Source organism: Macaca fascicularis, chromosome 3 (genome assembly GCF_037993035.2).
Source record: "Macaca fascicularis isolate 582-1 chromosome 3, T2T-MFA8v1.1".
NCBI classification, from domain to species: domain Eukaryota; kingdom Metazoa; phylum Chordata; class Mammalia; order Primates; family Cercopithecidae; genus Macaca; species Macaca fascicularis.
The window spans coordinates 147,772,868-147,786,231 of NC_088377.1; the positions used below are offsets into that span (position 1 = coordinate 147,772,868).

Consider the following 13,364-nt stretch of genomic DNA (forward strand, 5'->3'; position numbering starts at 1 on the left):
CCACAGGAATCATGCTCTTTTCTCTCAAATCTGGTGTCCCTCCAGTGTTCTTCCTTAGTAAGAGGCACTGTCATCTATACAGTTGCACAAAGCAGAAAAGAGGAGTCAGCTTTGACACTTGCCCTTCTCTCATCTTCTAATTCTTTGAACTGGAGGAATACTTAAAACAGGTAGGCCTGAAAATGGCATTACTTGAAGCACACAAATTTAACACTTCACTAATAGAGCTAAACTTTATTTCCATGTTTATTACATGTTTATAACTTGATGTTGAGTACATATTAGAATAGACTTAACATACAACTTGGGAGAAAAGCTGACATTCTCCACTGACTGGGTTAAAAAGGAATGTAAAACTACAAATACTTAGGTTTGAGTTCTAAATTATGGCAAACAGAACAATAAATACCTTGCCATTTTTCTTTCTAATTTTCCAAGATAGATTTCATTATAAAAATTGTTTGATAACAATTTAAGAAGGGAAAATAAGGGATACTCATAAAAACCATTTTACTTTAATTATAGGGTACAAGTAAGAGTCTTAACACAGAAATCCTACCTCCTATTTAAAATATAAATACTTGATGATATAATGAATCAAGGGGGATTAATTAATGTCAGTTTAAAATCTAATGACTTAAATCCGTAAATGCCATTTGCTTTTATCGGGAAGAGTTAGGCTGATTTAAGGGTGACACACAGCAGAGTTCTACTTGACATTCACGTTAACCGTTTGGTGCTCAGAATGGAGATGGCCAAATACCAAGTGCTTAGTGACAGAAAGTCAGAATTAATCAGTTCCAAGTGACTAAGAGCCAATAGAATTAATCTCCATCTCCTGATTTATGGTTGTGAACAAATGGATAGCTTTTTTCACTGCAAGTTTCAAAGTTAAACTCTATTCTGAAGCTGCTGAAATTCACAGAACACAGAGAATACTGTCTGTAGAATAATTTCAATGTTTAAATGGTTTAAATACAAAATTACGGGTGATTATCAAAACTATTACTGGTAATAGTTTCTTTTCATTCTTTACACGCCCCTTAGCACATTTTGTGAAGAAATGTGTGTTCTTTTTAATACTCATCATTACTCAAATACATTAAAAAATCATTTTAAAATTATTTTCTACCATAGATTACAGAAGGCTCTTACTAAAAGTGAATAATGCTTATTGTTCTCACTAAATGTTTAAAGCATCATCTGAAAAACATATTCTAATACCACTTACAGAAAACATTTAATGAAGATAACTCACTTCTAATTAGGTTATTCTAGTGATAAAATATTTTCTCAGGTAACTATTTAAAACATGATTTATGGCTTTTCAGTTTTAAAAATTTCACATTTAATGTCATGTTAAAACTTTTCTAAATCAGTCTTCCAGAATCAGATTCTTAAATGAGAAAAAAAGAGGACAAAAGAGGAAAATTCCTTATCAACTATTTAGCCTCCTCCCTTCCCTAGAAACCAATATTTCCCTTTAAATGCAAGGCACACTCCTTTTCTTAGAACAGAGATCAGGAAACTTTTTGTGTGATTTTGTGTAAAGGGCAGGTAAATAAACATTTTGGGCTTTATGATTCTCATTTGGCTTCTTATGATTCTCATTTGGCTTCTATTGCAGCTGTTTACCTTTGGCTGGAGTAGTGGGAAAGCAGCCATAGACAATCTGCATTTATAAAAAGGAGTCCGAATTTGGCCTTTGGGCCATAGTTGGCCAACCGCTGCCTCAGAAGAACAGAGTTAAATATATAAAAGAATCATTCGAAAGAAACTGGTCTCTAGATGTGATGTCTGATTCAGAATCTAGTAGCTAATCACTCTATAACATTTTGATGTCAAGCACTTTGAATTTAGCCAACTTAAGATTCTTCTATTGAAACACGTCATGCTTTTCACTGGAGATAATTTATCTTCATTTAAGAATGTGCTTCAGTATTACTTATTGAGGGGATTCAGTTTAAAATTAACAAATGATGTCCATACAATTTAATATCCAATTTAATTTTTAAAAAACTTAATAAAAAATATAACAGAATCAAAACATTTAAGATAAGTACACTCACTACCCACTCCAGTAATTCATTTAAGTCATACCAACTATAGAATATGAAAAATAAATTCAGAAGTGTAATTACTTTAAAATACATTACTTCCACTTTTGTCAGTATTTTACATTTATGTATATATTCTATAGTGGAAGCAGAAATTCTCTCTAAAAACATTATCTCCTTAAAATCTTGAGGTGCATATTAGAGCCACAGGCAATCTCTGACATATAAAATTGCAGTACAGGCCTTTCAAATTTGGCATTTCACTGGTACAATACAACGACCAAGATATATAATAACTGTACAGTGCCTAGACATTCCAGTAAGAACCATTATTTTCTTTAATGTAGAATGATTAATACATATTCTACAAGGGGCAGTGAGGTTAGTAATTCTACAGGGTATGTCCTGACATAATTTTCAAATTGTACAATAACACAAACAACTTTGTTAAGGCCATGTTTTATTTGCTGATTAATGGACAAAAGGCAATGTAATTTATTTTCAAGTATTTTCTTGAAAGTCTGTGCTCATAAAAATCATGAAAAGTTGGAAAGACTGTTAAATCACTGAAACTTTAAATATATCTTACACAATCTTGTTTGTACAAAAATACAAGTTAAATATAAACATAAAGCAATCATGGTAATTTTATGCAAATCTGTTTTATGTGATCAATTATATATAAAAGTTTCTCAGTTCTGTTATTTGTGAAAAGATCAATACCACATTGAGTGACTACCTACTGGCAAAAGGCCCTAAAAAGCTTACTTTAGCACTGATCTTTTACATGGTTAAGTGCATTTCCTATTTTGATATCACCTAAACACTGGAAAAAAAAAAAAAAGGGCAGTATGTCCATAAACCAACAAATAATTTGGCTGTAATGTATCATAAAACACAAAGAAACCCCACACATCTGTACAATGAACATTATGTATTACATACACACAGGTGTATGTGTGTGTGCATGCACATATACACACACACACACACACAAAAACACCCAGTCATAAAACAAAGCCTAATGAGGTGCTGCTTCCAGTTCAATATTCAGCTGTGCATTTTTTCTTACTTCATCAAATGAATAGCTTTTTGTCACCTTGCCATTCTTGAAGACAGTATGAAGAAGATCCTGCATAAATGGAAATTTCATGATTAGATTACATTATGAAGCAAAATACCTGAATCCTGGTGTGATGAATTAGACCAACCAATCAAATACACAAGAGATGCCAATGGTGTTCAAATTGTGAGATGATTTGATGCATAGAAAATGCTAGTGGACCAAGGTAGTATCTAAAATGGCCAATCACTGAGTTGCCTGGTATGTAGAAATATTTAACTTTTATGAAAAGGAATGACCTCAATACCACATTCTTAAACCAGTTTTCTTAAAGGAAAATCAAGAAACCTAGCTGACCAATCTTTTTTTCTTTTTTTCCTTCAAGTTGAAGGAAGATGCCTGGGTGTCAAGGAGAACTGTGGCTGTCACTGACAATCACTCTGATGGTGCAGCAAAAAAGCCTGGTAAACCTTGCTTTGTTCCTGGCCAACAAACTCAACAGTGATTAAACTTATCAACTGGAAGTTTAATAAATTTGCTAGTCACTAAATTTGGTCTAAAAAACCCACAAAAAGCCCAAAACCAATCCCAAAACAGAAACAAAGAAAAATAGGTATTGCGTTCTTGACTAACGCACAGTGACTGGGTTAAAGTTTCTGTTTACACTACAAAAGTTGATGATAAAGGTAATCCACTTCATCTATACAGAGTAGCAAAGACAGAATGAAGAAATTAAATTCCCTTTGGGTCTGGTAAAGCTTATCTGCTTCTGGTTTCTCTCTGAAAAGTCCACAGAAGTAATCTCAATTTTCCATCTAGTCTGAAGATTGAGGTGCATATGACATTATCTAGTATTTTTGTGATCGTGTTGCTTCAAACCACAGTGCTTTAGCTGTAGCATTTTCTTTCATAAATTTAAATATAAGGGAATACTAGTTCCTACTCTTAAATTGCCTAGATGATTATAAATTGATTTTCTAGTTTATTCTAGTATCATTCACATACTCTTTTAAAAATCACACTTAGATTTTTACTTTTAGTTTGAAGTGAGTTTAGCTCATCTGGGATAAACTAAATCTGCCAAAATCTTAGTAGGTACAAGAGTTATTTTTTCATTAACGGTAACAAAATTATTTCAATTCTGGCTCAAAACATTAAAAAATATAAAAGTAACATGTTATAAGCAGTAATTGTGATGTTGTATAAAGAATCAAAATAGGACGTAATAGTACATTCATGTTTAGTATTTTTTCTGATAATATGAATATTCATAAATAGTTCTGTCTAAAGTTTTTTTGATCAAGTGGCTTAAAAACCAAAATTTTTTTAACTCGAGTTCACAAATATAAATGTACTTTTGTATGCTAAAGACCATTAGATCATTTGAATCAGAAAACTTGGTTAAATCAAGGTTTCACCATTTATTATGTAATCCAAATCAAGTCACCTTGTTTTCACATTTTATATTAACACAGTTTGCTTTTAGATAAAGTATATACAAACTTGCTGTCAATCACTATACTTACGAAATATTTCTCCCTGTGTATACACAGGCCCCATGTTTATGACGTAGAAACTTGTTTTGTATCTTATTCTGGTAGGCCAGGTCAGCAATTGGACATTTTATAATAAAATATAATACTTTGTCTTCCACAAAAACAATAACATAAGAACCTCCTTTCTTATTAATCAGTGAGCCAACCTACTACTGTTGAAAAAAAACAGCATAGATACATACATGACCATATTCCTCAAGGTCTCCTTTTCCTTCCTCCAGTGTAACAAAATTCCCTGCTGGCGTCCTGTGTAAAGATAATCGGCCCTTTTTGGACCTTTTGTTGGGATCAGCAACTGGGTCCTTGAAGACATTAATCTGAAATCCAAATTAAGAAAGTTAGAGAAATAGAAGACTAATCATCAGAAATGTCTAAACACTCCCTTACAAGAAAGCATATACATAATTTACATTTAAGTTTTAAGAACTTAATAGGTGTAATTGAACCAATCCACATCTGGCTTTTAGAAACATAACACTTTAACCTGTTTTGAAGGATAGTCATTTGTAATAAAGAAAAAGTATGACATCTTGGATATCCTTTTTGCCACTGAAGAACACCTAATACTCCATTTGTAGGAAGTCTGTGAGCATTCTAACACGTGACCCTTAAGGTATCTCTTTTTATATTACAAACTGCCTTTAAACTGTTAGTAAGCAAAGCACGTACATGCTGTTGAAAAAAAGCCCAACTATACCAACTATGCCAAAACCACACACACAATCTTTGGAGAGGGAACAAGAATATTTCTAAGGTAAAGGCTTTCCTATTTCATAACGTATCCCTCTTTTGGTACTTTTTACTTTTGCCTTGTTATTGTCAGAAGCAAAAGACTTAAAGAACCTCAGGAGAGCAGAGTGTTTCTGCATCAGAAAGGTAGGCAGCAAAGCCACAGAAACAAGAGGCAATGGAACAAGCAGCAACAAATCAGTCAATCCCAGAACTCTCCAAAGAACGATGGAAGAGTAAAGCAGGGAATCAACTCAGGTGTTCTCAATTCTTAGCATCCTCCTGCCTCTGTCCCTTGCTCTATAGAATCTCCAGCTCTCAAGACGTTACAAAGAAGCGAGGGGGTGGTGGTTCAGTTGCCTAGCTGTTCTATGGCTACTAGAATATGATTGTGGTATAACAATCCAAACCTCATATTCTACCTTCCTAAAACAGTTTGGTCAGTGATTATATACTTGCTTGTCTTTAATATATGATGGCTAGGTAAGCTGATGTTCCCAAATATTACTTTTTGATCCAAAGGTATAAACGAAGGCAGTGGGAAATGACTGACCTGTATTATCTCTCTTAAATGTTTTTCCTTATTGGTCTTACTTTTTCCGAATCTGTCTCCTTATGTCTGTTATTACCTAATATCTCCCTTCTCCTTGTTTCTGAGTTAAGGTCAGCAACACCCAACAACATATTAACAGTCCAGGGCCACACCAATCTTTGACAATTGCACTCAATAACCACATTCTACCTAGATATATAAGGAAGGTACTAACACAGAAGTAATTAAAAGGTGACATACCCCAAGGCCATTAGTTACAACGTAACTACACTTGAAGGAACAATTCAAGAGATCTCTTGTTAACTTCTGTAGCAAAGCTCCACCAGAACCGAAGGAAACATTTTCAATACTCCACTTTTTTTGTTTCATGCCTTCCACAATCTAGAAGATTAAAACCAAACAAAACCAAACAAAACCTTAATTTGGAAGACAATGGAGATTATTTTCAAAGGACAATATTGATGAAGCATCCAAGAGCTGTTTTATAACACAGTCAATAAATAGATAATCATAGCCTGCATTTTGTTTTTAAAGACCCACCCACCCCCAAAAGATGGATATGTGTGGAAGAAGAGGATTTCATTCATAGTTTCTGAATCTGTATTACTGTCACTGTGGTTCTGGTAGGATTCAGGGAGTGAAGGAAATGAGAGAAAGTGAGAAAAAAATAGCTATAAATATCTAAGACTACTTGAGTCAACTTCTCTCATTCACCTCTTTAAGTTATTGTCCAGATGTCAGCAACAAAAGCAACGGAAGCCAATTTACTAGACTCTAGGAATGACTGTAATCATCACAAATAAGTCACAATACACCATATGATTACACGTCATATATAATGGAACATGTAAGAATCAAAAGATATTGGTGGCAAAAGAATATAAAATACTTCTCCTATATAACAGTTGATATACTGGTAGAGTCATTTTATTACGGCTGGTGCACCAGTGCCAGAAACAAAATTATGGACAGATGCTCTGGGTGTTAAGATTTATTACTGTATTATTTTTGGGAGAATGATTAGTTATAAACCAGCTAGACAGACCTGTATGAACAGTTCTAAAAGAGTTCTTTCAAGGGACATACAACTTTAAAGATGTGTTTATTATCAATGTCATTTGTATTTCTTTCACCAAAGTCAAGTTTATTTACCTAGCACCTGCCTTCTTATTTAACATATTCAATCAGTTTGATGACAGAATGTGGCAAGTGAAGTTTGGTAACCATTTATTTCATGAGAATAGTCGAACAGGAAGTAACTGGAAAGGCTGGCACTGTTTTAGTTAAACAGAACTTTCAGAAGTTATTAGGAAATCTTAACAGCCTCATGTGTATCAAAGTTACCACATTCTCACCAAATAGTCTCAATTTGACTTTTTTTTTTTCAACATTGCAAAGGAAAAAACCCAACAAATCCCAAGCAACTTCATTTTTTAAACAAATCTACATTTAGAAATGCAACTTTCTTTTTAAATGCCAACCATCTAATTTGAATCAAGATGAATCTAGAAGAATCAAGATGAAAACATACAAAACTTATTTAAAAGTGATTCCTTTAGGATGTACACAAATCCAGTCTCAGTCTCATGTCTTTATTGTACCTGAACCTAAAGGTACCCAAAGCCCCTGAATTTAGGTTTTCCTTTAAATTTGTGAACAAAGTGAATTTCAATACAGAAGAAATGCAAAGAGTAGAACAGAAAAGGGGAAGAAAGGGAAACAGGTAGATGGAGGGTAAGGTAAAATATAGAGAAAAGAGTTTCTGACCTGTCACCTCATTTTAGATATGCTTCAGAGGCAAAAACAAAATGAGGAAATAACAAAGAACAGTATCATCTAATATCATATCACTGTATTTCAGGCTAACTTTCTTTACCAAAAGTTTTAAAATTTAGACAATTTGGAGTTAAAGTGAATTTTGAGTCTGGGAAGAAAAACATTTAATACATGTGAGACTTGAAAGAAAGCTTCCTCTTGCCAACTCTGAGAATGCAATACTATGTTAATGTTTTAATAAATCACTCGAATAGAGGTTTCAATGATACCCAAGAAGATTGAATCCATAACTGAAACACAATAGAAAAAGTAGACACTCTGTATTTTGTCCAACATGAGAGATTTTTATTTTCCTAAATAAGCAGTTTCATTTTGGTACACAGTGCAAAGTGAAAACCTAGAGCAGGGTTACACTGTAAACCTCATGGGATGTCACAGGGGTGACAGGTTAAGTAGCAAAGTCCAAGAGTGAGGCTGACAGTCAAAGAAGAAAGTAATTGTTCCAAACAAAGCAGATTTTTCATTTTATCAAAACTACAGCATCTAATTTAGTGTACGTACAGAGCAAAACTGAATTCTTTTTCCTGCTTCTAAGAACATATTTTTCATACCAATGTAAAGAAATTACAAGTACAGATGTTCCCAAACATACAATGGTTCAACTTAACAATGGTGTAAAAGTGATTTGCATTCAGTGGAACATCAATAAATTACTTGAGATATTCAACACTTTACTATAAAATAGGTTTTGTGTTAGAGGACTACTCAACTGTAGGCTAGTAAGTGTTCTGAGCACCTGTAGGGTAAGCGAGGCTAAACTACGAGGTCTGGTAGGTTAGGAATAATAAATGCATTTTCCACTTAATATTTTCAACTTAAAAGTGGGTTTATTGAGATGCAACCCCATGCTAACTTGAGAGGAACATATGTATTATCCTTTAGGTACACCTATAGGCCCAGCTTTTTTTTTCTTTTAAAGACATTTTTCTGGCCGGGCGCAGTGGCTCATGCCTGTAATCCCAGCACTTTGGGGGACTGAGGCGGGCAGATCACCTGAGGTCAGCAGTTCGAGACCAGCCTGGCTAACATGGTGAAACTCCTTTTCTACTAAAAATACAAAAAATTATGGGCGTGGTGGCACACGCCTGTAATCCTAGCCACCCGAGAAGCAGAGGTTGCAGCGAGCCGAGATCGTGCCATTGCACTTCAGCTTGGGCAACAAGAGTGAACTACGTCTCAAAAAAAAAAAGAGACATTTTTCCTTCCTGAGTACATCTGCATTAACACAAAACGATTCAATGCCCTATTTGTTCTGTTGAAGTTTCACTAATGCCAAAGAGTATTTATCTCAATATTTAATTCTTGTTTATGTAGTTTTTATTCATGTACAGTTTTGGGCTGATTCTCAACTACAAAGATGCACATACGGGCTGGGAATGGTGGCTCACACCTGTAATCTCAGCACTTTGGGAGGCTTGAGTCAAGGAGATTTTGAGGCCAGCCTGGGAAACAGCGAGACCCCCATCTCTACAAAACATAATACTTCTCACTCCCAAATCAATCTTTGGAAAACTGTAATTTGGGAACTGCCCTTACTTTACCACCACCGAACTTTCAAACAGAAAAAATCCTGTGTTTCATAGCTGTAGATACCATCTGAGATTGGTATACATCAAAATGTCAGTGGTTTCTGAATGTGGACGGCCTCCATTATGTTAGTGATATTCTACAGAGTATTTTAGATGTTAGTTATGATGAAATTATGGCTCCTAGGAACTTTATTTAGTAAACAAGAGGCAAAAATTTTAAGACAATACAGACATACTTTGAAAATACTGTGGGCTTGCTTCCAGACCACTGCAATAAAGCAAGTCAGGGGAATTTTTTGGTTTCCTCCTGCATATAAAACTTATGTTTACACTACATTGTAGTCTATTAAGTGTGCAATAGCATTATGTCTTAAAAATACTTTATTGCTAAATAATGCTAATGGTCACTTGAGCCTGAGTCATCTTTTTGTTGGTGGAGGCCCTTGCACTGTTGATGGCTGCTGACTGATCAGGGTTGCTGAAGGTTGGGTGCCTGTGGCAATGTCTTAAAATGACAACAATGAAGTCTGTCGCATCAATTGACTCTTCCGATCACGAAAGATTTATCTGTAGCATGTGATGCTGTTTGGTATAATAGCATTCACCCACACAAGAACTTCTTTCAAAATTGGAGTGCATCTTCTCAAATCCTGCTTTGGTTTTATCAACCAATTTTATTGATATTCGAAAGTCCTTTGTTGTCATTTCAACGATGTTACAGCATCTCTGCTAGAAGTAGATTTCATCTCAAGAAATCACTTTCTTTATCCATCCATATGAAGCAAATCCTCATCTGTTCAAATGTAATCATGAGACTGCAGCAATTCAGTCATACCTTCAGGCTCCACTTCTAATGCTAGTTATCTAGCTATTTCTACCACATTTGTAGTTACTTCCTCCACTGAAGTCTTAAAGTCAAATCAAGACTCAGTTATCCGTGAGGGTTAGAATCAATTTCTTCCAAATTCCTGTTAATGCTGACATTTTAACATCCTCCCATGAAGCCTGTTCTTAAACGGCATCTAGAATGGTGAATCCTTTTCAGCTATACACTTAAGACTATATTTCTTCTTTTTTCTTTTTTTTCTGAGATGGAGTTTTGCTCTGTTGCCCAGGCTGGAGTGCAGTGGCAGGATCTTGGTGCACTGCAGCCTTCGCCTCCCGGGTTCAGGCAATTCTCTTGCCTCAGCCTCCTGAGTAGCTGGGACTACAGGCACGCATCGCCCCGCCCGGCTAATTTTTGTATTTTTAGTAGAGACGGGGTTTCACCGGGTTGGCCAGAAATGGTCTTGATCTCCTTACCTCGTGATCTGCCCACCTCGGCCTCCCAAAGTGTTGGGATTACAGGCGTGAGCCACCGCACCTGGCCAAGAATATATGTCCTAAATAATAATATTTGAAATTACTCTTTGATGGATAGGCTGTTGAATGGACATTGTGTTAGCAGGCACGAAAAACAACATTAACCTCTTTGTACATCTCCATCAGATCTTAGATGCCATCTGCAATAATATTTTGAGAGCAATCTTTTTTTTTTTCCCCTGAGCAATGGGTCCAAACAGTGGGCTTAAAATATGCAGTACACTATGATGTAAACAGACATGCTGTCATCCAGGCTTTGTTGTTCCATTTATAAAGCACAGGCAGGGTAGATTCAGCAAATTCTAAGGGTCCTAGGATTTTCAGAATGATAAATGAGCACTCTCTTCCACTTAAAGTGACCAGCTGCATTATCCACTAACGAGAGTTAGCGTGTCCTTTCAAAGCAGGCGTTGACTCTTCCTCTCTAGTTATGAAAGTCCTAGATGGTACCTTCTTCCAATGGAAGGCTGTTTCCTCTACACTGACCATCTGTTGTTTAGTGTAGCCACCTGCATCAATGATTTTAGCTAGATCTTCTGGGTAACTTGCAGCAGCTTCTACATCAGCACTTGCTGCTTCATTCTGCACTCATGTTACAGAGATGGCTTCTTTCCCTAAATCACAGGAACCAACCTCTGCTAGCTTCCAATTTTTCTTCTGCAGCTTCATCACCTCTTAGCCTTCACAGAATTGAAACGAGGGCCTTGCTCTGCATTAGGCTTTGGCCTAAGGAAATGTTGTGGCTGGTTTGATCTTCTATTCAGACCACTCAAACTTTCTCCCTGTCATCAATAAAGCTGTTTCACTTTCTTATTCATATGTTTAGTGGAGTAGCACTTCTATTTTTCTTCAAGAACTTTTCCTTTGCATTCACAACTTGGCCTACTGTTTGCCTTAAGAGGCCTATTCTAGCTTTCAACATGCCTTCCTCACTAAACTTAATCATTTCTAGGTTTTGATTTAAAATGAGAGGGATGTGACTTTTCCATTCACTTGAACACTCAGAGGCCATTGTGGAGTTATTAACTGACCTAATTTAAATACTGTTGTGTCTCAGCGCATAGGCAGACTTGAAGTGAGCAGAGAGAGACAGGGAATAGGTAACTGGTGAAGGAGTCACACCACACACAGTATTTATCAATTAAGTTCACTGTCTTTTCTGGGTGCGCTCTGTGGTGCCCTAAAACAATTATAGTAGTAACATCGAAGATCACTCATCACCGATCACCGTAACAGATATAATGACAAAGTCTGAAATATTGTGAGAATTTACCAGTAAGTGTCACACAGACACGAAGTGAACACATGTTGGAAAAATAGCACCAACAGACTTGCTCAACACAGGGTTGCCACAACCTTCAATTCGCAAAAAATGCAATGTTTGCAAAGCACAATAAAATGAGGTATGCCTGCATAACACTTACACTATTTGGCTAAAACTAATAGTGATGACAGTCAATACTTAATTTCGAAGAGGTGACAGCTATTCTATAATTTCTGAAAAAGCACCCATTAATATGAGTTTTACAGATTTGTGAAGCTCCGGTCTATGAAAACTCACACCTATGCCAGCAGAGTCAAGGTTTGGTTTTATATTCCAAGGAATATTTCTTGACTGACATTTTCTTGTTTCACAGTGATACTTCTTTAGATTCATCATTCAGGGTGGCCAATGACAACTGGAAGAGTAAGTATGGCTTGGCTGGCACTTCTGTATTTTAAACTAATATTTCTAAACTTTAAGCAATGCACAGAGATTTATACCAACATAAACACAAAGACTTAAAATTGTATTTATGTTGTGTTCTTTATCCAACAAATATAAACAAGCTTAATTATAAGAATTGCCTTATTGAAACTTTTAATATAAAACACATACCTCTTGTAAGGTATTAATATCTACTCCATCCCCTTGAATAACTCTAAGATAGGGTGGCAGCAACTTGTAGCCCTTTGAGTTCTCAGTAACAGGAAACTTCTTACCTAAAATCTCTAAAACCTATATGGAAAAATATACATGCAACATAAATAATTAAAGCTGAAAACAAGTATAAGAGCTTTTCAAAGTTAAATGATTTTGCTTTGATAATCGAGAATATAAAAAGTAACTATTTAAAAAATTTTATAACACTATGTATACGCCTTCTAAAATTTGGTCCAAACCCTTTAAAGTACATTAAAAACAAGCATGTTATTTCCTATGAAGTGAATTCACATCATAAAGTGGCTCAAAACAAGTTTTTCCCCTTAGACCTTTCAAATTATACGGATTCAAGAAAAAAAAACCTTAATATTAAGTACATTTTAAAGAAGTATATAAAGCATTTAACAAACTCATGATTATACTTTTGATTTGGATTTATTCTGCTTGTGCCCAATGACTTTGGTTTTTGTCTGATGTAACTCCAACATGAATCCAGTTCAATCACAAAGTTCAGAGAAACTGTGATAGGCAGACACAGCATCTAGAACCCATAGTCTCTTAAGTTCTCCTTTGCTCTTAAAGGCAAATTGCACAATACGCAAACCGTCTTACTAACTACTAAAAGTGTTGTACACCAATTTAAAATTTCTCAGATAAACAAAAGAGTAAATACTGACATTCTCTTCCCACAACAATCATTTCCTTTTCCTAAATAAACTGATTAAAGATTCTAACAATGAGAAAATTCCATATTG

At 35.3% G+C, this 13,364-nt stretch overlaps 1 protein-coding gene across 1 annotated transcript in view; it reads right to left on the minus strand.

Annotated features, from left to right (window-relative positions):
* Positions 1-206: 206 nt before the first annotated feature.
* Positions 207-13,364, minus strand: part of NAMPT (nicotinamide phosphoribosyltransferase) — a 37,246-nt gene continuing 24,088 nt past the window's right edge. The window contains exons 8-11 of the mRNA XM_005550471.4: positions 12,565-12,684; positions 6,199-6,339; positions 4,859-4,993; positions 207-3,189 (exon numbers count right to left, since the gene is read on the minus strand). Coding sequence (XP_005550528.1) covers positions 3,079-3,189; positions 4,859-4,993; positions 6,199-6,339; positions 12,565-12,684 — 507 coding nt within the window. The 3' untranslated portion in view covers positions 207-3,078. The remainder of the gene's footprint in view (positions 3,190-4,858; positions 4,994-6,198; positions 6,340-12,564; positions 12,685-13,364) is intronic.